General features: G+C 41.7%; 1 protein-coding gene across 3 annotated transcripts; it reads left to right on the forward strand.

Moving 5' to 3' along the window:
* Nucleotides 1-449: 449 nt before the first annotated feature.
* LOC133655965 (CCR4-NOT transcription complex subunit 3-like) lies at nt 450-26347 on the forward strand. Of its 3 annotated transcripts, XM_062056650.1 has the most exons (19): nt 450-638; nt 1220-1300; nt 5525-5592; nt 5824-5898; nt 6027-6116; nt 7982-8110; nt 8221-8316; nt 12964-13092; nt 15648-15738; nt 15821-15954; nt 16087-16143; nt 16256-17141; nt 17233-17338; nt 17419-17569; nt 17671-17767; nt 17884-18082; nt 23935-24067; nt 24140-24265; nt 25169-26341. In XM_062056650.1, the coding sequence occupies exons 2-19, from the start codon at nt 1276-1278 to the stop codon at nt 25265-25267; spliced, it is 2691 nt and encodes an 896-aa protein (XP_061912634.1). In that variant the 5' UTR covers nt 450-638; nt 1220-1275; the 3' UTR covers nt 25268-26341. The 3 variants fall into 3 exon arrangements, with proteins under 3 accessions (XP_061912634.1, XP_061912633.1, XP_061912631.1); XM_062056649.1 differs by lacking the exons at nt 450-638; nt 1220-1300 and adding an exon at nt 1325-1574 and having other exon boundaries at nt 12967-13092; nt 25169-26347; XM_062056647.1 differs by lacking the exons at nt 450-638; nt 1220-1300 and adding an exon at nt 1325-1574 and having other exon boundaries at nt 25169-26345.
* Nucleotides 26348-26548: the final 201 nt, after the last annotated feature.

A 26548-nucleotide genomic window follows, 5' to 3' on the forward strand; every position in this document is an offset into this window, starting at 1 on the left:
TACCTTCAAGGTACTCAAAGCGCTTTGACAGTATTTCCACATTCACCCATTCACACACTGATGGCGGGAGCTGCCATGCAAGGCGCTAACCAGCAGCCATCAGGAGCAAGGAAGTGTCTTGCCCAAGGACACAACGGATTAGTTCGGTCAGATTGTACAATTAAAATAATATGCATGTTTGTTGTAGTATGTCGTTGTTACTTAAATTAATCAAATACATTCAAATTATACAATTAAAGTAAACTAATAAAATCGATGCTGTAGTTCCTCTCCCAGAAAACATTGTGACGTTACGGTTAGTAAACATTCCTTTTAACCTTTGACCTATCAGAATTGTCCAATCCGAACTGGAGTTGAGCTGGAAGTTGTAAAACCAGGCCTTCGTTAATGACAGCCTTTTCCAGCCAATAGGCACGCAGACGAGTCCTCACGCCACCAATGAGAGGCCAAGAAGGCGGGACTTCTGTCCAGCAGGGCATCGAAGGAGGAGGTGTTCCTGGTAGCCATCTTGGATGTGCGGGCTGATTGTTTGCGAGAAGAATTGACAGTTTTGGGAGAAATAGTCTTTTCACTTCACCGTCGAAGATTAACCAGAGTGGGAAGACCGAGGGGGAAAATCGTACCCAGGACACATACAGGTAAATAGCTTCCAGGCCCAGTAATGTAGTGCATCTGTGTCCCTCTTCTCTGCCTCACTCTGCTTGGCAAGAATTGTGTCCAACATCCAATAGCGACGCCACTGGAAACTGCAGCTTCCTCACTGACATTCGTGTCCTCTCTGCTTTCCTCATGGAAGAAATGCTAGTTGCTAAGGAACGCTCGAGCGGGAACTTTGGTTGAATTCATGTCGATTAGCTGCTACTGTTTATAAATGTCGCCCTGCTGCTACTACGTCTCTTGCTGTAGCATAGTTGGCTAGCTTGCTTTGCTGCAACTAAGTTAGCACAACTGGTTCGCCGCCTTTCTGTCATTTCGAGTGCACAAAGTGACAGCTCGGCCAAATGACAGCCCCTAACATGCATGATTGAAACTAAGCCACCTTGCTTTGTGTGCGGCCGCACCTCTTTAATGTAACAAAATATACATTACATACCATATTCAGCTTTTGATGCAGCACAGCTGCGAAGTAAAGGTGAAAGAGTGAACTTGTTGCCTTACCAAAAAAAAAAAAATCAGCAAGCCATTCTGACTCTGTACTCTTCATTTCTTTCAACTGCAGTGAAAGAAGGTATGAAGACATCATCTTAGTCATCATCTTAGTCATCAGTGGCTGGCATGGCTGATAAAAGGAAACTACAAGGTAAGCTTGCACCACTACATTATTGTTGTTGCGTCAAGGTTTCAACAAGGCCAACAACACTACAAAACCTGGCCTAAACTAACCTGACCTTTTTTTGTCTGCGTAACTGCAAACTACTTTGACATGTTTTTTAGCGTGTGGATGAAAATAATCTTTTTGACTTGTGCAGTCTGATGTGGGCCGAAAGTTTTCTTCAAGAACAAACAGCATTTCAGCCCAGATTTTCTCTGGATGTGTAACGTCTCCGCTGTGGAAGGTGTCCATGCTCCATGCGGTCTGTCAATACCCACCGGCGGCGTCTTGTAATGCGCACGGACTTCACTTGACCTGCTGAAAAGACTACAGCTTTGCCTTGCAGAACGACTACCTTTTTATTTTTCTATTCGTAGCAATGCAACAGCAAGCAGCAAGTATGCCTCTGGCGAGCTATGCACATGCACGTTCAACTCCCGCTAACCACTCACCTGCTTCTCCCACCCCAGTGTCAGGTCTGAATTCACAAAGACCCTCAAAATAGCTGTCACAGGCTTTGCCTGTAGCACAATTCGTTGATTTTTGTCCTCCGAAATAAGTATTTCCTCAACAATTGTGTGAATAGGGTAGAATAACATCTGAAAAACTGACCAATTGGCTTCAGGTCTGTCCCTGCCCATCAGGACGTTTCGAGGTGTTCAATACGATCCACCTTGAACGTGGAGTTAGGGCTGCAACTATTAACCGATTAATGCGATTAGAAAAAGCTTCCATTCATATTTTGTTGTTTCGATTATTCGCTTAATGTGTGTATCTAATAGAAATAGATCAAATTTAGGCCGCATAGAGTGGTCGGAACTTTAAAAAAGCAGACATAGTGTCTGCACGGCCACTGCAAAAGCGCGCACATGAGAGCGCTGGTGTGTGGGTGCCGTGATCTGTGGCGGCAAATGGCAGATAAATGTAAATGTTTATTATCGCACACATTTTAAAAGTGCAATTTCACTGTTAGTGTCTTTATTAGAACAAATTAATGGTTATGACAATTTCTTTATTTCAACAATTTTCTCTAAAATACGCATTATAAAGTGTTTTATCCGATTACTTCATAAATTGAAAAACAATCGATCGATTTCTTAATGACTAAAATAATCAATAACCGCAGCCCTACATGGAGTATTTTATTTAAAAAATACACTGGATGTTTTATTTTGTTTCTGTGCATGACTTTCTGTCCCGCACGGGCAGATGTTTGCTGCATTGACTTGCTGTGCCTTGGCGTCTGCCAAAAATAGAAACTCTGTATGTGGCGGAGGGCCGGTGCACATTGAGTAGAATTGAAACGTATCGGCTGTGCCACAATCAGCAGACATTATGCATGCAGTGGGAATCCAGTAAAATTATAAGTGTTTTCCCACAGGACTGTAATCTATCGATGGCATGAGGGCATCTTCTTAAGAAGAGCGATGCATGATTTCACCTTAGAGTCTCCAGAAGTGTCGAATAAGACCAGAAACAGTTGCTACATTTGTGTAGATAGTCTTCTTCAAAAAAGTGTACAGCAGTAGTTCTCCGCTTAATTGGCTTTGCGACCCGTCATCACCCTTTAATGACAAGTGGCAGCCAAAATAGGTCATCACTACACACGCAATTAAATATTTTAAGAATGTATTACTTAATAAATTGGATGACTACAGCCACCCCGTGACCCCGAGAGGGACAAGTGGTAGAAAATGGATGGATAGTTTGCAGCTAATAAAAAATTCAGAATATCATAAAATTGGAAAAATTATCAAAAACTTTAATAATCTCAACTATCAGTTTACGCTCTAATCAACTGCAAAAACTCTGAGTCTCTTTGTTTTTATTTAACTCTCAACAACAAACGATTTGCAACTGGGAATCAACTTTAATTGATGGTTAAGAGAGCTGTTCAGAAGACTCAACTCTTTCACGAATGCCACATCTCTACTAAGGATGCACGATAATAGAAATTTGAACCGATGATTTACAGACCGATATTTAGGCAAGATTTTGTGAGAAGAAATTAACAAGTCACACTTTTGCCCAAAATGTATACACTCTAACAAAAATATACAAGGATAAGGGTAATATCAACTGATATTTATTTACTTAAGTAACTGTAATTTGAGTACAAATATACTTCCTTCTTTAATTTTGTCCCATGCAGACAATTAAAATAATTGCGTAGCGCAAAACAATTTAGAATTTATTGATATTTCAACTTGTCAATTGTTTCATTCTAAATATGAATCCATAAAATGAAAAAAACAGTCTGTCCAACACAACATACATACATGAGGCCAATAGAATGAAGCCAATACGATTCTGCATTGCGGTTAGCAACAACACCGAAACAAGTAGTCACATCTCTTGTGGATTGACAAAAATAAAATGAATTTAATTACCGTAATTTCCGGACTATAAGCCGCACCTGACTATAAGCCGCACCAGCTAAATTTAGGGGAAAATACAGATTGCTCCATATATAAGCCGCACCCGACTATAAGCCGCAGGGTTTTGATGTGTAATTAGCGTAGTATATAGGGGTTCCTGCTACCACGGAGGGGATTGTCGGGACAGAGATGACTGTTTGGGAACACAAAGTGTCCCATTTATTAACAATAAATCTTTCAATCATTCAATCAAACTTTCACATCTTTGACATGGCGAACAGCATTCGTGCAGAGTACAAATAATACAACGCTGCAAAGTAATACAAAGTGCTCGCCTGTACGTTATCAAAATAACCAGCCTACCGGTATATGAAAAGTCAGTCTTTAATCATTGTGTCATCGTCTTCCTCCTGCGTACTAAAACCACCGAAATCCTCTTCGTCGGTGTCGGAGAAGAACAGGCCGTAAATAAGCCGCACCCTTGTATAAGCCGCAGGGACCAGAACGAGGGGAAAAAGTAGCGGCTTATAGTCCGGAAATTACGGTATATTTTTACCTGCCGGGAATAAAATAGGGCAACAAGTGCCTGCCACTTAGAAAGGCAACATTCAATTGTTGAACATAAAGAAATCAAGGTTCAAATAGTAAAGTCCATTTTTCCACTAAGAAAACATGAAAGGTAAACTAACTAAAGCCTGTGGCTCTAGATGAACCATGAAGTTAAACATGTAAAATTACTCATTTTATCGTCAAGTTCTTTCACTCTAAGGTATTTTCTTTCAAACTGTTGCCTTTTATCAAACGCTTTCTCATCATCCGTCCATCCATTTTCTACCGCTTGTCCCTTTCGCAGTTCTGTGGATTTACGCTTGCTGCGGTCGCCGCTATTAACACTAGGTCTCGGCTTAGCAGCGCAGGCAACTTCATGATTCATTAGTGAATTTAAAGGTGATTTATCAGATTTTATGGTGTTGAAGCTCGCCTTTAACCCCTCTTGTTTAATTTCTCCAGAACATTTTTTGCAAACAACCTAAAGAAAGCCCACACTGGTTACCGCTGCGCCATATTGCTTTTTTCTCTCTACGTAACAGGCCACGCAGACGGTTTCATGACATCAGAAATATGCGTGCATACCGTAGGGGAAGGGTTGGGGAGACAGGTGGCAACACAAGCCACAACAGTGAGACCAACGACAAACACAGAGATGATAAGCCTTTATTATCAGCTGATTTATCGGTTGATTTTTCATTATCGATGTGACGTCGTAATTACCATTATCGGTCGATAATATTGTGCATCCCTAATCTCTACCAGCCAAAGACCCCCGACCTAGTGAAAATGGTCCTATTACCAAGAGAGAATCACTGATCTACCGGGTTCTGTAACTCACTGAATATAGCAACAACACTAATTAATCCCTTCTGCTCCATCTTCATATTATCTGGCAGAGCAGGTGTGTTAAGAAGCGGGGTTGAGATGTCATTTTGTGTACAGAGTTATAATGACAAGCTACATTAACAGACAGCCCCATTATAAAGTGTTAATGAGCGAGGGCCAAAAATTTTTATGGCAGCCAAAATGTATTTGTGGTGCCCCATTACTAATAAATAAATATACAGGAAAAACGGAATGTATTAGCCAGGAGGAAAACTTTGATCCACAAATAACCTTTACAGCAGCGTCATTGCCTTGAAGTCAACTTGCTCCAAACTTTTGTACGCTCTGCTCGCTTCTGATGAGCCGGCAGGTGAAGATGAAGCAGCAGCTTGGATGCAGAAGAGTGTGTCTCTCACGTGCGTCCGCGTCATCTCCGTCTGCTCTTGTCCTCGTCCAGGTGAAATAGATCGATGTCTGAAGAAAGTAGCGGAAGGAGTGGAGCAATTTGAAGACATTTGGCAGAAGGTAAGACAGTTCATCATAATCATTATCACCAGCATGCTCGAGTTCAGTACAAGGTTTAAAAACACATTTACTAACATGTTTGAAGTAGTACTTATTTATTTGACCGCCAAGCACAATGACGAGTATGTATGTATTTGTGTGTATATATGCTCTCAAAGGTGAACTTAGAAAACGGGTCTACTGATCATGTTGCGTCTTTAAAGAGTTTGACCCGTTTGGTCGTGTGTACAGCTTCACAATGCAGCCAACGCCAACCAGAAGGAAAAGTATGAAGCCGACCTCAAGAAGGAGATTAAAAAGCTGCAGGTGAGTTCCAGAAGCCTAAAAAACATAAAAAACATGGTTTGTGTGTTAGCCAATCAGCATGCAGGGACTTGAAGCATTTAATTTAAAGTTTACCTTCCATGATGGCTCTATCTTTTCGTCCGTCTCAGCGTCTTAGAGACCAGATCAAGACGTGGGTGGCGTCCAACGAGATCAAAGACAAGCGGCAGCTGGTGGAGAACCGCAAACTCATAGAAACTGTGAGTCGGAATATTCATCATGGGTTCCGGCTTGTAAAGCAAGATAATGTTTAGTCGTTTGATACAATTTGATGTGGACGCGTCTTAAGCTGTCTTACATAGGAAACATCAACCACCTACAGGTGGTCAGCTTTAACTTGTTAAGTAAAACACAGAGAATAATTTTTTTCTAAAATACTGCTAATTAATTACAAAGATACGACATATACTGTGCATCAATTCAATAATTAGGCGGTATGGCGTAGTGCAGGGGTGTCAAACTCAAATACAGAGTGGGCCAAAATGTAAGGTTGAACAAATTAACCTTTTAATAGGGACCCAAACAAGTTTTGCATTGACTATTGAACAAGCAAGGCTTATATAACTTTATAGTGACATGCAAAATCCAGTTTCAAATAATAATAATACTACCTAAAAAATATCAATGGCATATCAAATACAATTTAAATAAAAATTGAATGCCTCTTTTCTTTTGCAGCCTTCTGAGGTAAATATCAACATTAACTTTTTCCACAGGCTAATAATACATTTGAAAATAAAATAACAATAATGAATGAATCAAATATTCAAGCCTTGAAGTAGCAAGAGAAAGTGCATGAATAAAATGTTAATTATTGCTTAGTTTGCTACACTGATTTGCTTTAACACTGAATATGGAACAAGCAACGCTTATATAACTTAATAGTGCAAAATCAACTTTCAAAAAACAAACGAAAAAACATTAATGGTATATTAAATAAAATTTAAATAAAAAATCGAATGCCTCTTTTTTATTTGCAGCCTTCTGAGATAAATATCAACATTAACTTGGTGGGCGGGGACAGGGTTGGGGGGGAGGGGTTTGGTGGTAGCGGGGGTGTATATTGTAGCGTCCCGGAAGAGTTAGTGCTGTAAGGGGTTCTGTGTATTTGTTCTGTTGTGTTTATGTTGTTACGGTGCGGATGTTCTCCCGAAATGTGTTTGTCATTCTTGTTTGGTGTGGATTCACAGTGTGGCGCATATTTGTAACAGTGTTATAGTTGTTTATGCGGTCACCCTCAGTGTAACGTGTATGACTGTTGACCAAGTATGCATTGCATTCACTTGTGTGTATGTAAAAGCCGCATATAGTTAGTGACTGGGCCGGCACACGGATTGTATGGTGGAAAGTGGACGTGACGACAGGTTGTAGAGGACGTTGAAGGCAGTGCCTTTAAGACACGCCCCCAATAATGTTGTCCGGGTGGAAATCGGGAGAATGGTTTCCCCGGGAGATTTTCGGGAGGGGCACTGAAATTCGTGAGTCTCCCGGATAAATCGGGAGGGTTGGCAAGTATGAGTATTAGCGGTGAATGCGGTGTAATACCGGCGGGCCAAATTTGGCCCGCGGGCCAGAGTTTGACACCCATGGCGTAGTGGGTAGAGCGGTCGTGCCAGAAACCTGAGGGTTGCAGGTTCGCTCCCCGCCTCTTGACATTCAAATCGCTGCCGTTGTCTCCTTGGGCAGGACACTTCACCCTTGTCCCCGGTGCCGCTCACACTGGTGAATGAATGATGAATGAATGATAGGTGGTGGTCGGAGGGGCCGTAGGCGCAAACTGGCAGCCTCGCTTCCATCAGTCTACCCCAGGGCAGCTGTGGCTACAAATGTAGCTTACCACCACCAGGTGTGAATGAATGATGGGTTCTCACTTCTCTCTGAGCGCTTTGAGTATCTAATAATAAAAAAGCGCTATATACAATCTAATCCATTATTATTATTATAATTAACGAGTAGAAGTGAAGCACAAAACTGTAGCACACATTTAAAGACTAAACTCAATAAGCTCAAACCATAAACAATCTCTTAAACTCATTACTCATCCTTGTTGGTGTGGTGCCCGCAGCAAATGGAGCGTTTCAAGATTGTGGAAAGAGAGACGAAGACCAAAGCGTACTCCAAAGAGGGTCTAGGTCTGGCACAGAAGGTGGACCCGGCCCAGCGGGAGAAGGAGGAGGTCGGCATGTGGTTAACGGTCAGTCTTTGGTTCAGCTGCCTATCTTACTGGAGGTCTGCGTCCATAATGGAAGTTCAGACACTCACCTGGATCGTTTTTGATTTCATTTTCTTCCTGTTCTCCCACAGAACACGATAGACACGCTGAACATGCAGGTGGACCAATTTGAGAGCGAGGTGGAGTCTCTGTCTGTCCAGACGAAAAAAAAGAAAGGCGACAAGGAGGTCAGTCTTTTCTCTCAGTCATGTGTTTTCTAGGCTTACAACTTACAAATCTTTTATCGCTACTCTATAGTAACATTTGGGGTGCACACATGCACATGTATATGGCTAACGAACGAGGGAGACAAACACACACAAGTACGCTTGCAGCGTAGTCTACTGTATTGCAATTACTCCTACCCAGTTATCATTTTACAAAGGTTCATTAAAAAAAGGAATTGCATTATTTGCACGTTTCCCTGAAGAATATTCAGTTAGCAAACTTTTCTCCATTTAAATCCGGGGTCTTAAACATGTGCCCCACAGGTCCATAGTTTGTGGCCCTCTACTTAAATTTAGTGTAATTGCAGCCTGTGTACCCTGGATGGCTAAAAGTTAAATACAGTATATTATCACTGTTTTGTATCCCACTACAATAACGGTGCAGGCACAGAAAGGACAGCACAGCAAACACACATTTGGCAACACATGAGCAACTACCTGTAAGCGAGCTGAAGTGTCTCCGAACATCTCAAGAGTATCCATCCATCCATCCATTTTCTACCGCTTGTCCCTGTCTGGGTTGCGGGGTGGCTGGAGCCTATCCCAGCTGCATTCGGGCAGAAGGCGGGGTACACCCTGGACAAGTCGCCACCTCATCGCAGGGCCAACACAGATAGACAACATTCACACTCACATTCACACACTCGGGCCAATTTGATGTTTCCAGTCAACCTATCCCCAGGTGCATGTCTTTGGAGGTGGGAGGAAGCCGGGGTACCCGGAGGGAACCCACGCAGTCACGGGGAGAACATGCAAACTCAGCACAGTGTCAATATATAAAATGTTTAGTTAATTTTACAGTTATGACACAAAGGGGCTGTTTGCAACTTGCTCACAGTTATATTTTTCAAAACAATATTACAACACCATGTTATGTTACCATTAGTGGTTTACCAGAACACGTGTGTTAAAACTGTCTATATTTTTAACAATTACTAAGCTTGTGTAATAACAATTTTTACCAGCTCGAAAAAAATTATTGTTTACGTCGGTCGCTCACCCTATCTCGTCAACACGTATGTAAAAGCAGCACATGCACACATACAAATGTAGTCCAAGTGAAGGAAATAATAATTTGCAGTCACGTTGTTATGATAGAATATATATTTAATGATAGCTGACACTAACTATCCTGATCACTTTAATTAGCTAACAAACCCAAAGCTAATTTGTGTGCGTACTTACGTAGTTATGTCATTACACCCTAGAAGCCGTTAGAGGGCAGTATATAACGCTTCAAATACATTGGAAATTTAGCGCCCTCTTGACACCTGTGTAAATGTTGCAAACAGCCCCTTTAAAGGGGAACGGCTCTTTTTTGGGAATTTTGCCTATCGTTCACAATCATTATTAAAGACATGACGACGGATGTATTTGTTTGTAAATAAAAGTAAGCTTACAGCGGAGCCAAAGGGAAGTCCTCTATTCCGCTCATAAAACCCCACCCCCCAAAAAAAATCCAAAGAGCGCCAACAATACTCCATTTACATTTCGTGACTTGAATTGTAACCAAGTATTAGTGATATTGTTATTATAAGCACTAACGCACACAAACTATTTTCGCAGCGCCGTTATAACTACCGTGTGTCCCTATATTTACATCGAGTGGGAAGCTGCTTCCTCAGTTCCTTTGCTCGTGAAAGTTTCCTGTAGATCATAAATCATGCTTCTCACCTGGATAGTAGAAGTACGAGGATGTAATCCGACACGTTGGTACACTTTGACAGCCAATTTAGACCCGAAAATCGCGAGAACGACACAATAAGACGCTTAGTTTCTCCCCCCTTTTCTTCGTGAGGATTATCAGTCATTTTTCCTCTAAAACGGGAATAAAAAAAGATTCTATCACTCGGCATCCTAATGACAGTAGACCTTGCACAGTAAGTGATATTTTATTATGTTTGTTGGCTCTCAGGAAGTCTGCAGTGAGTAATAATCAGGGATGCAGTGGGGGGGGGAAAGCGAACGTTTTGATGCGTTTTTGAAATTAATGCACCGCATATTCTTAAAGTGATCAAAGTGCGTAAATATTTAATGTGATTATAAATGTGCCCTTTACTTCATTACATATATACTTACAGCATGTAAATAAAACCTTAATAGAGGGGCATGGATGTTTTCTAAGAGCTTTTATAGGCAGAATAGAGCGACTCCATGGGCTCCATTGTAAGCAGACTTTTGATCGCATTTATTTAATATTTAGAATGTACTAAAAAAAATAAATCATATGTGTTCTTGTCTTACATAAGGATTGTGAATGATAGGCAAAATTCCCAAAAATGTGCAGTTCCCCTTTAAGGTCCACCATAGTCAGGATCACTATAGTTACTGGTAGAAATAGTTAACACATTTAGTCACATGGTTAAAATGTGATTCTGTAGTGAATACTTTGTGTGGCCCAGCCTTACCCAGACCCCACCTCCAGCAGTGCCCAGTCTAATTGCATTTGAGACCTCTGATTTAAACGTATGAATTGCTACTAGGACTGCATTATTTTGGCCATTTAGAATTTTTTGCTCTGAAAACTTGATTTTCAATTACCTTTTTTGGTAAAAACTACAAAAGACAACTGTGGGAAGCACGCTATCTGGGTTGGTGGTGGATCTTCTCTTGCTTAGCAAATACTTGGGCTTTCGTGCCTGCCTGCTTAGTAAATGCACAACGCAAGACTAATTGCGCTCTTTCATCTTTAATACATACTTCTAATCACTAAATGTAGCGACAATGTCGCAAAATTGGCAACACAGATCACTTCTGCTATGTCTTGTCCTCTGGGTGTTGAGAAGTGGAGTTACGATACATACTGCAACAGTACCATTATAATTTGTTTACGAGGAATGGTGAACCAAATTTGTGACGGGGTAATGGTGAACCAAATTTGTGACGGGGTAAATTTAATTTGTGGCTACAAATAAATTGATATATGTCTATGCGCTGTATGTTTATAGACAGCACTCTTGCAGGAAGGCGCAGCTGACATGATCCATCCATTTTCTACCACTTGTCCCTTTTTTGGGGTTGCGGAGCCTATCTCAGCTGCATTCGAGCGGAAGGCGGGGTACACCCTGGACAATTCGCCACCTCATCACAGGCCCAACAAAGATAGACAGACAACATTCACACTCACATTCACACACTAGGGCCAATTTTAGTGTTGCCAATCAACCTATCCCGGGTGCATGTTTTGGAGGTGGGAGGAAGCCGGAGTACCCGGAGGAAACCCACGCAGTCACGGGGAGAACATGCAAACTCCACACAGAAAGATCCTGAGCGCAGGATCGAACCCAGGACTACTCAGGACCTTTGTATTGTGAGGCACATGCACTAACCCCTGTACCACCGTGCTGCCCCATCTGACATGATATAGAGCAGTGGTCCCCAACCACCGGGCCGCACAAGAAATTAAAAAAAATTAAAATAAATGTTTTTATTTTTATTAAATCAACATAAAAAACACAAGATACACTTACAATTAGTGCACCAACCCAAAAAACCTCCCCCATTTATTTACACTCATTCGCACAAAAGGGTTGTTTCTTTCTGTTATTAATATTTCTGGTTCCTACATAATATATCAATATAGATCAATACAGTCTGCAGGGATACAGTCCGTAAGCACACATGATTGTTGTTTCTTTATGACAAAAAAACAAAAAAAATAAATCACATACACACCCCCAGTCCGTGGGACAAATTTTCAAGCATTGACCGGTCCACAGCTACAAAAAGATTGGGGACCACTGATATAGAGGAAAATTGATTTAACAATTTTATTTTTTTTAACATTGTCATACTTAAAAATTCCAATTTAAAATGTAACCAGTTATGCTGCCATAGTTGCTGCGATAATTATTTTTAATTGAATCACAACCTTCCAAAGATGTGATGTAATTTCCTGGGATCTTTCAAACTCTAGCAGTCAGCAAAAGTTGTCTTCCTTCGCTGTGTTGGTGAATGTAGTGTTGATGTTTAATAAATGAGACGGTCCACACAAACGTTCTTTTATTTAGTGCCACACTCTGCAGCTAAGCATGGTGCTCAGTCAGCATTAAATGTCCACAGAGTCTTGAGCTGACATGTACGTGGACCCTGGTGGAAGACAATAATAATGGCTTCTGGTCAAGCAACAACATGCTGCCATTGTTTATTAATGACATCACATGAGTTGAGTCCATGTGACCACAGCAGTCAGAGTTCTTTCTTGAACCCGTTGGGACCCCACAAACCTATTGAGCTCACCCTAATTAATGAAATGAGAAGCATGTATGATAGAGCGGATGATTAAATATCGAATAAACATTGAACTGGTTTAGCCATAAAGTTCTTAGCATGTAACAACCTCTTTGTCCTATGTGCTGTTTTTAAACTTTCTACATGCTCTTACTTTGATTTTACACTCTCCTGTTAATAATTGAAATTGAACATAAATGACATATGGTTCTGATGGGTCGCTCCATTCCACAAACATGTGATTAATATCTGCATCCTGCAGTTGTCACGTTGGCTTTATTTAAAACTATTACATGAACATCGCACCTCACATTTGTCCTCTTCTTCTTCTTTTTGTCCTGCCTCACCCGGCTGGGTCTGGATGTCGGCGTTCCACAGAAGCAAGACCGGATCGAGGAGTTGAAGAAGTTCATTGAGAAGCATCGGCACCATATTCGCATGCTGGAGACCATACTCAGGATGCTGGACAACGACTCTGTGCAGGTGGATGCCATCAGGAAGATCAAGGTTGGTTTGAGGCACCACCGGGAACTGTTGATAAGTCTCAAATGTCACACTTCCTTCCACAAGTACACTTCATTAAGTACACTGTGTACTTCATTCCTGAGTGTGCAAATTGTGATAGTGTAGTGCTGTCTAGAATCTAACCTCTGAAAATGACTGTCACTTTTTAATGGTGAATTGCAACCCCTCAATGCAGCATTATATAATGCAGACAGGCCTCGAATGTTAACTTTTTAAGGTCAAAGCAAGGTGCCTTAAAGGAGGGCTCATATTGTAGGGCACCGAGGCAAACATTATTTATCTTTCGAGGCTATTGTTATCAATATTGACATCATGATTACTGATTGTTAGGTAAAGCAGTGTTGGGGTTTCAACGTAATGCCATCATGTAATTTGTAATGTCTAATAAAAAGGCTGTAGATAAATGTTATCCATATATCTAAAGACAAATATTAGTTTTTTTATTCTTTAATAATATCAACTTGTCAGCTTTTTGTCATTACATGATGCCTTTATCTCTATTTTTACATTTTGATAGAGAAAGGTATTTTTTATTATTTATTTGTTTAAGTTAGGTACATTTATATGTACTTGTAGATGCTGTATCAGGACAGACCCATAAGAGTTTGAGCAGAAATATGTCGTATAGGAATGCTGTGTCACATGAATGTTTTTTAAAGTAATACCTTTTGTGACGTGAAAAAACCCACAATTAATTTAAAAAAACATGGCGTTTACTTTTTGATATAAATATAAAACACAAAGCAGTTTGGCTAATGGCGATGAAGTCTAATAAACAAGCTTTGTTCTTCTCCAACACCTCCTTGTGGTTCAGTACAACAGTTTGGCCAACAACAAAAAAAACAGAAGTGACACCTCACATCGAATACACAATATTTACTGCCTGCGTTCAGTTCGATTGATATGACGAAACATTTCAGCTAGTATTGATGTTATTTAAACACTGATACAGTTTGCAGTTAAAAGACGATGAACATCCCAGTCAACAAACTAAAGACTTTATAAACAAGTTGTGACAAAGTTCACGACACATCACCTGACACAGCAGCTGAAGGATGTGGTATTGAGAAAATAAGAGCAACATCAAATAGTTTTTCTCCTTCGCTGTATACTTTTAGAGTGGGGACGAGTGTGTCCGTCTCCAATATTGTCCACACTTGTCGCCATCTAACAGCAGTACGCTCTTAAATGCACACCGGGAAACAAGGGAAAAATGACGTTAAACCAAGCGCTTGGCTCTGTTTACTCCAAGTGGAAATCTCCGGAGAAAAGTGTGTGTAGTTAGTCCGCCATGATTATCAGGCCAAACGACGATAGCCCGCATGCGCCTGACTTCGTGTTGCCTAAAATGCATTAATAAATGAAGTTTTTTTTAGTAATTAAAAAGTTAAATTTGAGCCCTGTGCAACTGCAGATGCCAACATTTGGATCGCTCATTAAAATATCAGCCTTTTACCCTACTTCTCGATAGTACAATAATTACCTCAGCCAGGATGTTATGCAATTGTTGCTATCAGTTAGTTTGCAAAATAACTCAGAATGCTGTCAGCGGATTTTTGTCTAACTTTTAGGAAATGTCCGAAATGGAATAAGGAAGTCATCACATTTTGGGGCTGATCGAAACTTTTTATACTATTTTACCTTACATTTACATCACACGCCTTAACGTCTGTGTGTATGCTCTGCTAGGACTGCACGATTATAGCCAAAATACTGTAATAATCCCAATATGATCAAAATTGACATCACGATTATTCATATGTTAGGTTAAACATAATGTTTCCCACAGGTCAGCAAGTTACTTGCGGTCCCGAGGGTGGTGGGCTGGAGGGATACACGTGAATGTGACGTCATGTAATTTGGAAATAAATAGTCTTATATTTAAATACAAAACTTTGTGTTTTTCTTCAATAGCATTAATATTCCCTCTTTTTGTCATTACATGAGGCTTTTAGCTCTATATATCCGTTTTTTGGGGTGCAAAAAAAAAAAAAAAAAAGACACATTCTGAGTAGCCCGAGCGTTATCAATTGAACACCTCTGCTTGACCTAATCATAGTTTATAGTGTGAAACATGTATATTAAATGTCACAATACAAAACTATTGAGTTATTTAGTGTAATGATTGTACTCGCGTGAAATAATTATTCAATGCACAATTACATTTTCGCATACTCTTGCACAGATGCAGGAGGTGCATGATTTCACAATGGGGAGCACATCTTGGCAGTGTTTGGTAGCCTTTTGTCCTGCTATTGTGACTCCAAAGAGACAAGCAGAACAGCAGTGTTGTGCAAGCGTCCACACCTGTTGCCATCTAATAACAGCGGTTTTATCTTTAACGCACACTCAAGACTCCACAGAAGTGAAACAAAGTAAAACAAGGGGATTACAGCATTTATTTTTTATATATACAGTACACTCAAATCTCGAATAGATTGAGCCCTTAGTGTGAGTACGGAAGTGCGTCTCATCCTCTTCATGAGGTATCAGCCTTTTTGCAGTATATTTTATCCGCATCTTCTTTGCCGTGCTAGGATGACGTGGAGTACTATCTAGACTCGTCACAGGAACCAGACTTTGAGGAGAACGAGTTTCTGTACGACGATCTTGACCTGGAGGACATTCGTAAGGAGGCGTTCCATGTCGTCCATGTTGCTCACAGGACGTCCCTGCCCCTGATGTGCTTTCTCTGTGTGTCCCCTTTCAGCACCGTCACTGGTCGCTACCTCCCCACCGGGAAATTCTCAGTTGGAGGACGAGCTCTTCCAGCACTCCAGCAGCACGCCCACCTCCACCACCTCGTCCTCACCCATCCCCCCCTCGCCCGCCACTTGCACCACGGTGAGGGAAGCTTTTTATCTCGTTGTCATTGAGATTCGCTGGGTAACGAAGTTTGAGCTTGCATTGTAACCTTTGTTTTCATAGGCCATACATTTTGTGTATATACTGTATAACTTATTTTTATTTTATCAGGAGAACTCTGAAGACGACAAGAAGCGAGGGCGCTCAACAGACAGTGAAGTTGGTCAGGTGAGTTCAGTGAGCGTCCATCACTTGATTGACCAATCAGGGCGGAGCGAGTCACTGCATTTTCTGGATTTTGTCGACACAACCATCAAGACAAGTCTTCTTCCCCTTTCAGTCTCCCGTGAAGAACGGCAACCCCTCTTCGTCGTCATCCTCTTCATCGTCGTCGTGCTCCTCTTCCTCTTCGTCATCTGTCTCGGGACTGATGTCTTCTTCGTTGGTCTCCATGGCGGCGATGGCTACTGGGGGAAGCGGCTCAGGGGGGCTCCTCTCCAACATGTCAGCCGGCAGCTACAGCAACGCCACCCAGCAGCAGTCCCAGGCTGCTCTTCAGCAACAGTCCAAAACTTGTGTTAGCTCCTCCTCCTTAGTGCCCGCTACCAATCCTGGCAGCTCAATCAATAGCTACCCTGCCCCATCCGCCTTGTCTCCTCCCAACAACAGCACACTGGGGTTCTTCACGTCCAACTCTCAGCTTCCGGTACCTTCGCGGCCCACACCCACTTCTAACAGCCTCGGACTGGGCCTAGGTATGTCACTAGGGAAAGGCAGCATGTCCGGTTCTACCAGCCCGATGTCTGCGGGTCTCGGCCTGTCAGGGATGCCGGCGTCCCTAAGCAGTATGGCTAGCCTACTGTCCAACTCCACCCCGGCACCCTACGCTCAGGCAGCCGCATCGGGCGCAGTGGGTTCCAACCTACTCAGTTCTTTGGGCGGCATCAGCACACCAAGCACCAGCGGATTGGGGAGTTCTGTTGGCGCCGGAAGCATGACAGTCGGCGGGCCGACATCCTCCACAAGTGGTCTACTGGGTTCAATGTCAAGCTCAGGGATTCTGGGTTTGGTTTCCAGCCATTCTGCGGTTCAAGGGTCCGCGTTGGCGGCACAGAACACGGCAAGTTTAACACCAGTAGGCGGCGTGGGTGTGATCGGGAGTAACGGGGGCAGCGCCGGACTCTCTGTCAGACCGCCCAGCAGACAGAAGCAGAACGGATCCAGCAGTAAGTGTTTCAATCATATGTTTACTAATACAATCATATATTACTACTACTTTGCAATAACTAAATAAATAAATAAATGCTTATGTTGCAGGTTACAGCGCTGTGGTAGCAGACAGTGCAACGGACTCCTCCCCAGTCAGTGCCAGCCAATCACAAAGCTGCCAATCTCTGTCTTTGACCTCAACAGCAAACCAGCTGTGAGTGAGAGACATTGGCGTTTACAATCACGCTTATATCGTCAACTCAGACTCACCCGCTCATGCTTTGTCCCTCACAGGAAGGACACTGGCCCCTGTTTACTGGGCTCCTTGACGTTGTCTTCCAGCTCGCTGTCTCCGGCTTCATACAGCGAGGCCAAGATGGTGACCAGCCTTGGCGGTCTGCTCAACGGACCGCTGTCCTACTCGACATCCTCTGACAGCATCAAGGTGAGAATGCCATCCCTTTAAGGAGACTCTCTACAGTCCGCAGTCTACTCCTAAGTCTTGTGACATCACAACTGATGTGTCCTCTTTTGTATCCACATCAGCCCCAGGAGCCTCTCAGCAGTCTGAAGTCCATGGCCGAGCGAGCAGCGCTCAGCTCAGGGATGGACGGAGACATGCCCCCTCTGCACCTTGCCTCGGGTAACACACACACATCAAGTAGCAGGTTGGGTCAGGGCAGACATAGAAAAAGTTGAATGAAAACAAAATGAGACACTTATAAACAAAACTTGATTACGATGATGATGTCTCTGCAGATATTTTTCCCAGCACGACGGCATCTTCGGGCCCCCCCTCTGCCTCACAGTCCTCCCTGTCGGAGGTCAACATCCCGCCCTCGCTGGGCGTGTGCCCTCTAGGGCCGGCGCCCCTGTCCAAAGAGCATCTCTACCAGCAAGCCATGGAGGAGGCCGTGTGGACGCACATGCCCCACCCGTCTGACTCGGAGAGGATCAGGTGAGACACGGCACATTGTTATAAAATGATTAAATGTAATGGCAGTGTATTCGTAAAATCTGGTTTTACGGTACAATTCAGAGCTCCCACGTGGTGCACAAAGTGAGAGGGAGGGACGAAATTTTAAATATGGCTTGTGTGAAGGGGGCGTTCTTTGATCGGATTAGATGCATGTTTTGGTGTAATATGAATGGGAAACAAATTGTTCAATTTATTTTTTGTACGAAATAACATTTACAGAATAAAATAACTACCTTGTAGTCCAATTACCGTAGTTTCATTAGGTCTTCAGAGAATTATGCAATTTGTTATTCTTATAGCCAGACCTGTGTTTATTTGTTACGTGACAACCTCTGAGGAAGGCCACAGTTGTTGCCAAAACCGTCAGGTACAGAAATAAACACGCAGGTCTGGCTATAAGAATAACAAAATTGCATAACTTACCTTGGTTTCTCAAGGTTTTCATTATGATTTAGTTTCATGTTTACCTTGTATGTCCTGGCTGGGATGTGCAACTGGGAATTGACTGATTTGTGCATCTACTCTGTAATCAAAAGCAGTCCAGCCTTTGGCGAGCAAGACTCATGACTAGGGAAAGTGCCAAGGATTTGCTAAAGTCACCTTTTTAGAAACACTTGGCCTACCTGGTGAAATAATCAGATAAAGACAAGCGGATAGGACGAAAGGAAGGTGCTGCCATGGTTCAGTAGAGATGGGGAACGGGGCTACAAACTGGAACTATTTATGCTGTGATTCAGCCGATAAGATACTTTATTTTAAATAAGATAATCATTCACCCTTTATAAACTGGTACTGTTGCATTTTACTCAAAGGAAATCTTGTTAGTTATTTATTGGCAAATTAACTGCGGGCACTTAAAGCTGTTTGCATTTAACATAACATTTTCCGCAACCCGCTGAGCGAGGCACCAAACCGTGTTTATGGCATACCTTTAAACCCATAGTATATACACTAGATGTTTGTCGGGGTTAAGTTCCAAACCCCATGTGAATTATTGATGTTTGCCAAAAGAAGCCCCCCCAATTGCTTTGATTCGGTTACGTCGCTTCTTCCCGAAAGTGAAAAACTGTGGTGGGCAGCCAATATGGCTGTTGTGCAGCAAGCAGTGCGCAAACTATCTGAGTATGCAAGGGGCTTATATCTTCCTGCTAAAAGCAGATACAAACAAAAAAAATCTTAACTGGGGGACGGCGTGGCGAAGTTGGTAGAGTGGCCGTGCCAGCAATCGGAGGGTTGCTGGTTACTGGGGTTCAATCCCCACCTTCTACCATCTTAGTCACGTCCGTTGTGTCCTTGGGCAAGACACTTCACCCTTGCTCCTGATGGCTGCTGGTTAGCGCCTTGCATGGCAGCTCCCGCCATCAGAGTGTGAATGTGTGTGTGAATGGGTGAATGTGGAAATACTGTCAAAGCGCTTTGAGTACCTTGAAGGTAGAAAAGCGCTATACAAGTATAACCCATTTATTTATTTATTTATTTATTTAACTATACAATGGAATAGATCCCTATACTTTATAAAAAAAAATATATGTCGAGTAATATGAAGTGTTATACGTTGGTGGAATCCCCAGATATGTCGAACTATCTTGTGCGCCAACGTGAAAAAAGTCACCAGGTCTCTTCGCTCATTTTTTCTTCATCCATCCATCCCTTCGAGTTAGCTTTTATGATGACGCCGGCTGGAAAGTTCTCTTTTGGCAAGGTCTTCCTTTTGAATATCACCGTGGGTGGAAGTTTCTGGCCGTTAGCATGGCAAGCTAACAGTGAAGGACGACTTCTCATTCCCTGTGGTGCGAATATTCACCGTACGTGTTCCCGTTGTATCCACAGTGCGGTTCACATGAATATCAAAAGTCAGTGGAACCTTGCACGCGTGTCTCTTAGTAGGAGACATTTTGTGGTCTTTACAGAAACACACAAATGAAATGAAACGTAATATCCGCGTGCTTCTTCTTCTACGGGGGCGGGTGCTTACCTTGGCGGTTGCTCACAGTAGAAGAAGAAGCGCTTCCTCTTCTATGGGGGCGGTTGCTTACCGTAAAAGAAGCGCTTCCTCTTCTACGGGGAAAAAAGATGGCGGCTGTTTACCGTAGTTGCGAGACCTAAACTTTATGAAAATAAATATTAATATTAATCCATATATAAGGCGCACCGGGTTATTAGCTGCACTGTCAGCTTTTGAGAAAAATTTTGGTTTTTAGGTGCGGCTTATGGTGCGGAAAATACGGTATGTATGTATGTATTTCTGATACATGTATCTATTAGGGATGTAACGGTAAACGGTACAATGTTAAACTGCGGTAAAATTCCCAACGGTTAGTAATACCATTTACATTTTTTATTACAGAAAAAACTTAATTTACTAATGCATTTTAGGCAACACTGCTTACTTCCTGGAAACTAAGTCACAGTAGCGCTGGCGCATTCGCACTAGCATCGTTTGGCCTGAAAATCATGCCGGACAAACTATACGGACTTTGCTCCAGAGATTCGCTTCATTTCTGTGGAGTTTCGGCGTGTGTTGAAGAGCGCACTGCTGTTTTTAGATGGAGACGGGTGTGGACAATATTGGAGACAGACACATCTGTCCTACACTAAAAGTATACAGCGAAGGAGAAAACTAGTTGAGGTTGCTTTCATTCTCTCAGTACAGCATCCATCAGATGTCACTGAGTTAATGAGGTGAGGAAACATGCAGCAGTCGATGTGTCAGGAACGTTGCGACAACTTGTTTATAAAGTCTCACTCGTCCTTTATTTAACTGCAAACTGTATCGTGTTCAAATAACATAAATAGTAGCTATAATGTTTTGTGAAGATTGTGTATTCGATGTGAGATGTATCACTCTGTTTTTTTTGTTGGCCAAACTGTTGCACTGAACCACTAGGAGGTGTTGTTGGAGAAGAACAAAGATTGTTTATTAGACTTCATCTTCATTAGCCAAACTGCTTTGAGTTTTATGATGATTTTAAAAAAGTAAACCCAAGGTTTTTTTTACATTACTTGTCTTTTTTTCATGTCACAAATGTATTACTTCAAAAACAATTTATGTGACACACCATTTTGTTAATGTGTTATTGAGTATAGTTAATTCCTATACGACATATTTCTACTTAAACGCTTAATGGATCCGTCCCGATACAGCACGTACATGTACATATAAATGTAAATAACTTTAAAGAAAATACCTCCCTCTATCAAAATGTAAAAATAGACATATAGCATCATGTGATGAGAAAAAGAGCTGACACATTGATAATATTATTGAACAAAAATAAATACTTCCATCCATCCATCCATTTTCTACCGCTTATTCCCTTCGGGGTCGCGGGGGGCGCTGGAGCCTATCTCAGCTACAATCTTGTCTTCAGATATATGGATAAAGTTGATCTGTAGCCTTTTCATTCCACATTACAAATTGCATGATGGTATTGCGTTCACACCTCACCCCAACACCGCTTTACCTAACAATCCGTAATCATGATTTCAATATTGATAAAAATAATCTTTGTTATTAATTTGCCCGTAATTGGCAGCCCTGTGTTTAAGACTAGATCTCATACATGAACACTATTTTTATCTACCGGTATATGGAGAAGTGTAGTTACAACTTATGGCCGTCAGGTGCCCTTTTCAAAATTCTTACATTGGTTTTTATTTTTGAATCTCTTATGTCTAGGGCTGCAACTAACGATTAATTTGATAATCGATTAATCTGTCGATTATTACTTTGATTAATCGGATAAAAGAGACAAACTACATTTCTATCCTATCCAGTATTTTATTGGAAAAAAACAGGATACTGGCACCATACTTATTTGATTATTGTTTCTCAGCTGTTTGTAAATATTGCAGTTTATAAATAAAGGTTTATTTTAAAAAAAAATAAAAAAAATATTAAAAATAAAAAAATAAAAAAAACCTCTGTGCATAGCATAGATCCAACGAATCGATGACTAAATTAATCGGCAACTATTTTAGTAATCGATTTAATCGATTAGTTGTTGCAGCCCTACTTATGTCCATAAAGTGCTATCTTGCACAGTTTTCACATTTATTGTAGTTTTTTTTTTCTGTCATATTAATTTGTTTATAATACTTGTGTTGATTTAATATGCACATTAAATTTCGTCACTCAGCCAACACGTTGCCATTCTCACAAACACACATACGCTACTGTCATGAGTTAACCAGCTCCTCTGCTATGTAGATACATAACATGTAGATACATAACATGTACCGGTAGATATGTAGACGCGCACACAGCTGCTTGGCTCATAGGCACCGATCTCCATTTCTGCCAGTGGGTGCTCGGACGGGCGGTAAATCTGTCCCTACTTTTCTGAGCATTTTTGCTTGGTGGTGAGAAAGAATTTGCCATCAATCCCACGTGGGTGCTCGGCATTGGATCGCCGCCTATGGCTTGGCTTGATGCCAAATATTAGCGGAGTTAAGATCGCTCGATCATAGCGTCAACTAATGCAAGTGAAATGACTGAATTTTGTAACAAATTGCTACAATTTGTGTTTGTCTTTAACAATCTGTGTTTTACCTGCTACATGGCTTATCTGTGTACATTTATCCATAGTCTTGTTTTCAGTACTTACTAATAATTGTATTTTTCTTAAAGCACAGACAAGGAGTGGCAACCATAAGCTTTCTGTTCTATTCTGACCTAATCCTTGATTATGGCAGACTATATGCAATATGGAAAATTGTAAATTGTTCTTTGACTGCAACAAGAAAAGACCAATGTGTTTAATGCCTTTTAATTTATATTTTAGCCTTCTAAAATTATTATTTAAGTGCAATAGGAAACATATGTTTAATGTAATGTAAATATTCTGTTAAAATAAAGCCAATATTGACGTTTTTCGTAGTTCCCTTTATTTGGAAAATTATCGATATACATTTTGGTACCGGTACCAAATTATTGGTATCGGGACAACCCTAATATATACACACATTACAATGTCTTCAAAGTGTGGAATGTTGTTTTGTTTGAACTAAAATAGGGACATTTGTCGAGGCTAGAACCAATTATTCATGTTTACATTGATTCTTATTTGGAAATCTGCTTTACTATACGAACTTTTCGGTTTACGAACAGTGTTGAAGAACTAATTAAATTTGTAAATCGAGGTTCCACTGTATAAATGACAGCCTCCTATTATACTTCATTGGCATGGTTTGACACTTCTTTTGTCCTGTTAGAGTGGAATCAATTGACACGCACACTCAAGACACACAGCCTTAATTGGAGTTTGCATTGTAGGCAGCCCACAAGGGTTTGATTGATTGATTTAGACTTTTATTAGTAGGTTGCACAGTGAAGTACATATTCCGTACAATTGACCACTAAATGGTAACACCCGAATAAGTTTTTCAACTTGTTTAAGTCGGGGTCCACTTAAATTGATTCATGATACAGATATATACTATCATATATACTATCATCATAAAACAGTCATCACACAAGATAATCACATTGAATTATTTACATTATTTACAATCAGGGGTGTGGAGGGGGGGGTAGGATATGGACAGCAAGTAGAGGACATAGAGAGAGAGAGAGAGAGAGAGAGAGATCAGAAGGCATAAGAAAAAGTATCTGCATTTGATTGTTTACATTTGATTATTAGCAATCCGGGGAAAGTGTTAGTTTAGGGTTGTAGCTGCCTGGAGGTGAACTTTTATTGCGGTTTTGAAGGAGGATAGAGATGCCCTTTTTTTATACCTGTTGGGAACAACTAACATTTAAGAGTAAATGCACAGGCTGTGAAATATTATCACCATTGCTTGACGTGTGTTTTCCCCCCTTGTCCAAACAGGCAGTACCTCATGAGGAACCCCTGCCCCATCCTGCCTTTCCACCACCAGATGCCGCCACCCCACTCGGACACCGTGGAGTTTTACCAGAGGCTTTCCACGGAAACGCTCTTCTTTATTTTCTACTACCTGGAGGTAAGCAGGGCCTGAGCGTGGAAGATGATGATGATGAAGATATATCGTTAAAGTCCAAACGTGTGTCCTCAGGGCACCAAGGCTCAGTACTTGGCGGCCAAAGCCCTAAAGAAGCAGTCATGGAGGTTCCACACCAAATACATGATGTGGTTCCAGAGGCACGAAGAGCCCAAAACCATCACGGACGAGTTTGAACAGGTCAGCTTGTCTCGTCTGAGCACACCTGCAAAAACATCTGGACTGTCCAAAGTAGAGATGTCCGATAATGGCTTTTTTGCCGATATTCCGATATTGTCCAACTCTTAATTACCGATTCCGATATCAACCGATACCGATATATACAGTCATGGAATTAACACATGATTATGCCTAATTTTGTTGTGATACCCCGCTGGATTCATTAAACTATGTAACAAGGTTTTCCAAAATAAATCAACTCAAATTATGGAATAAAATGCCAACATGGCACTGCCATATTTATTATTGAAGTCACAAAGTGCATTATTTTTTTTAACATGCCTCAAAACAGCAGCTTGGAATTTGGGACATGCTCTCCCTGAGAGAGCATGAGGAGGTTGAGGTGGGAGGGTTAGCGGGGGGTGTATATTGTAGCGTCCTGGAAGAGTTAGTGCTGCAAGGGGTTCTGGGTATTTGTTCTGTTGTGTTTATGTTGTGTTACGGTGCGGATGTTCTCCCGAAATGTGTTTGTCATTCTTGTTTGGTGTGGGTTCACAGTGTGGCGCATATTTGTAACAGTGTTAAAGTTGTTTATAAGGCCACCCTCAGTGTGACCTGTATGGCTGTTGACCAAGTATGCCTTGAATTCACTTGTGTGTGTGAAAAGCCGTAGATATTATGTGACTGTGCCGGCACGCAAAGGCAGTGCCTTTAAGGTTTATTGGCACTCTGTGCTTCTCCCTACGTCCGTGTACCACTCCGTGCAGCGGCATTTTAAAAAGTCATACAATTTACTTTTTGAAACCGATAATTTCCGATATTACATTTTAAAGCGTTTATCGGCCGATAATATCGGCAGTCCGATATTATCGGACATCTCTAGTCCAAAGTTCTAAAATGTGCTTTTTCTTGTCGCCTCCTCAGGGAACCTACATCTATTTTGACTATGAGAAGTGGGGCCAGCGCAAGAAGGAAGGCTTCACCTTTGAGTACCGCTACCTGGAGGACCGTGACCTCCAGTGACGGCTCGCTGGTGACGAGGAAGGAGCAGACGAGCAGGTTCTACATTGTCCTCTTGACATTCCTGGATTGGCCAAGGAGGATGCTCTTTGCACCCCTATCACACTTTGTCACGTCACACAATCCCTCAAGTTTAGAAGCCCAATTCTGCTTTTGACCCAGAACACCAAAGATGATTGGCTGTCAAAAGAACACAGGCTCCGCCCCCTCCTGTTTTTAAACTAGCTTCAGCACCAGTGCAGGACAATGGGTTGACTTCCTGTTCTGGTTCTGCTCCAACAAGGGCTCGTCTCGCCACCAGGCAGCATGCACCTACCAGGACTGTGTCCTGTTACGGTCGCCGCGGAGACGTCACAATATTTTTTTTGTGGCCTGCCAACATCTGAATGTTTTTTGAGCTACTGTACTTGAGAAGAATGTACGTCCTCGTGGCCATGAAGACACTTTAACGGACGTTCTTGTTGAAATGTGCACTTGTGTCCTTTCGTGTTCTCGCCGGGTGCAAACAAACAAGCGTGACGCCGCTTGGCTTTTCACCGCCTGCCGTCCTCTCTGACGCCACCTCGAAGTTTCCTTCACGTCTCAGGAAGTGTTTGATGGTTCTTTGTAGAAACCTCCAGCGTGGCCCTTTTCATTTCACTGAAGGCTTTTTTAAAACCACAACTTTATTCCTCCAATGTTTGGAGCAGCAGCTGGACGAGAGACCATCTTTATATTTTATATTTTCTATTTTGTTAGAGTGTATATTTTTTTGGTTTTAACCTCGCAGCAAACAGGAAGCGTCTTTTTTTAAGGAACGCCTGACTGACTTTTTAACCTTTTGTTGACGTTTGTGACGCGGCAGGAAAAAGAGGTCAGCGTCAGCCTCTTCTCCTGCCTTCCTTTCTTTTTGTTGCCGGGACAGCACGGGAAAAATAAATCATGACACAGCCACCAATAAAGGATTGTAAAATATGAATAAAATAACTACTTTTCACAAAACTGCTTTTGTTTTGTGCTTTCATACATGTAACGTCAACAACGAAGTGCAGTTTGCCCTCCATTACAACAGGGGGCAGCACATTGACACTAACGTAATGTCAAACCTTGTGTTTAAAGGGGTATTTGAAATGTTGTTTACCATTCACAATCCTCACGTGAGACAAAAATATGTTTTTCTTTTTTTATGCATTCTAAGTTGTAAATAAACTTTAGCAAAAGTCAGCTAACATTGAAGGTAATGGGCGTCACTCTATTCCGCCTTGAAAGCGCTCTTTAAAACATTCAAAAGCCTCCAAACTTTGA

This window comes from Entelurus aequoreus, linkage group LG08 (assembly GCF_033978785.1).
Source record: "Entelurus aequoreus isolate RoL-2023_Sb linkage group LG08, RoL_Eaeq_v1.1, whole genome shotgun sequence".
In the NCBI taxonomy this organism is placed as follows: Eukaryota; Metazoa; Chordata; class Actinopteri; order Syngnathiformes; family Syngnathidae; genus Entelurus; species Entelurus aequoreus.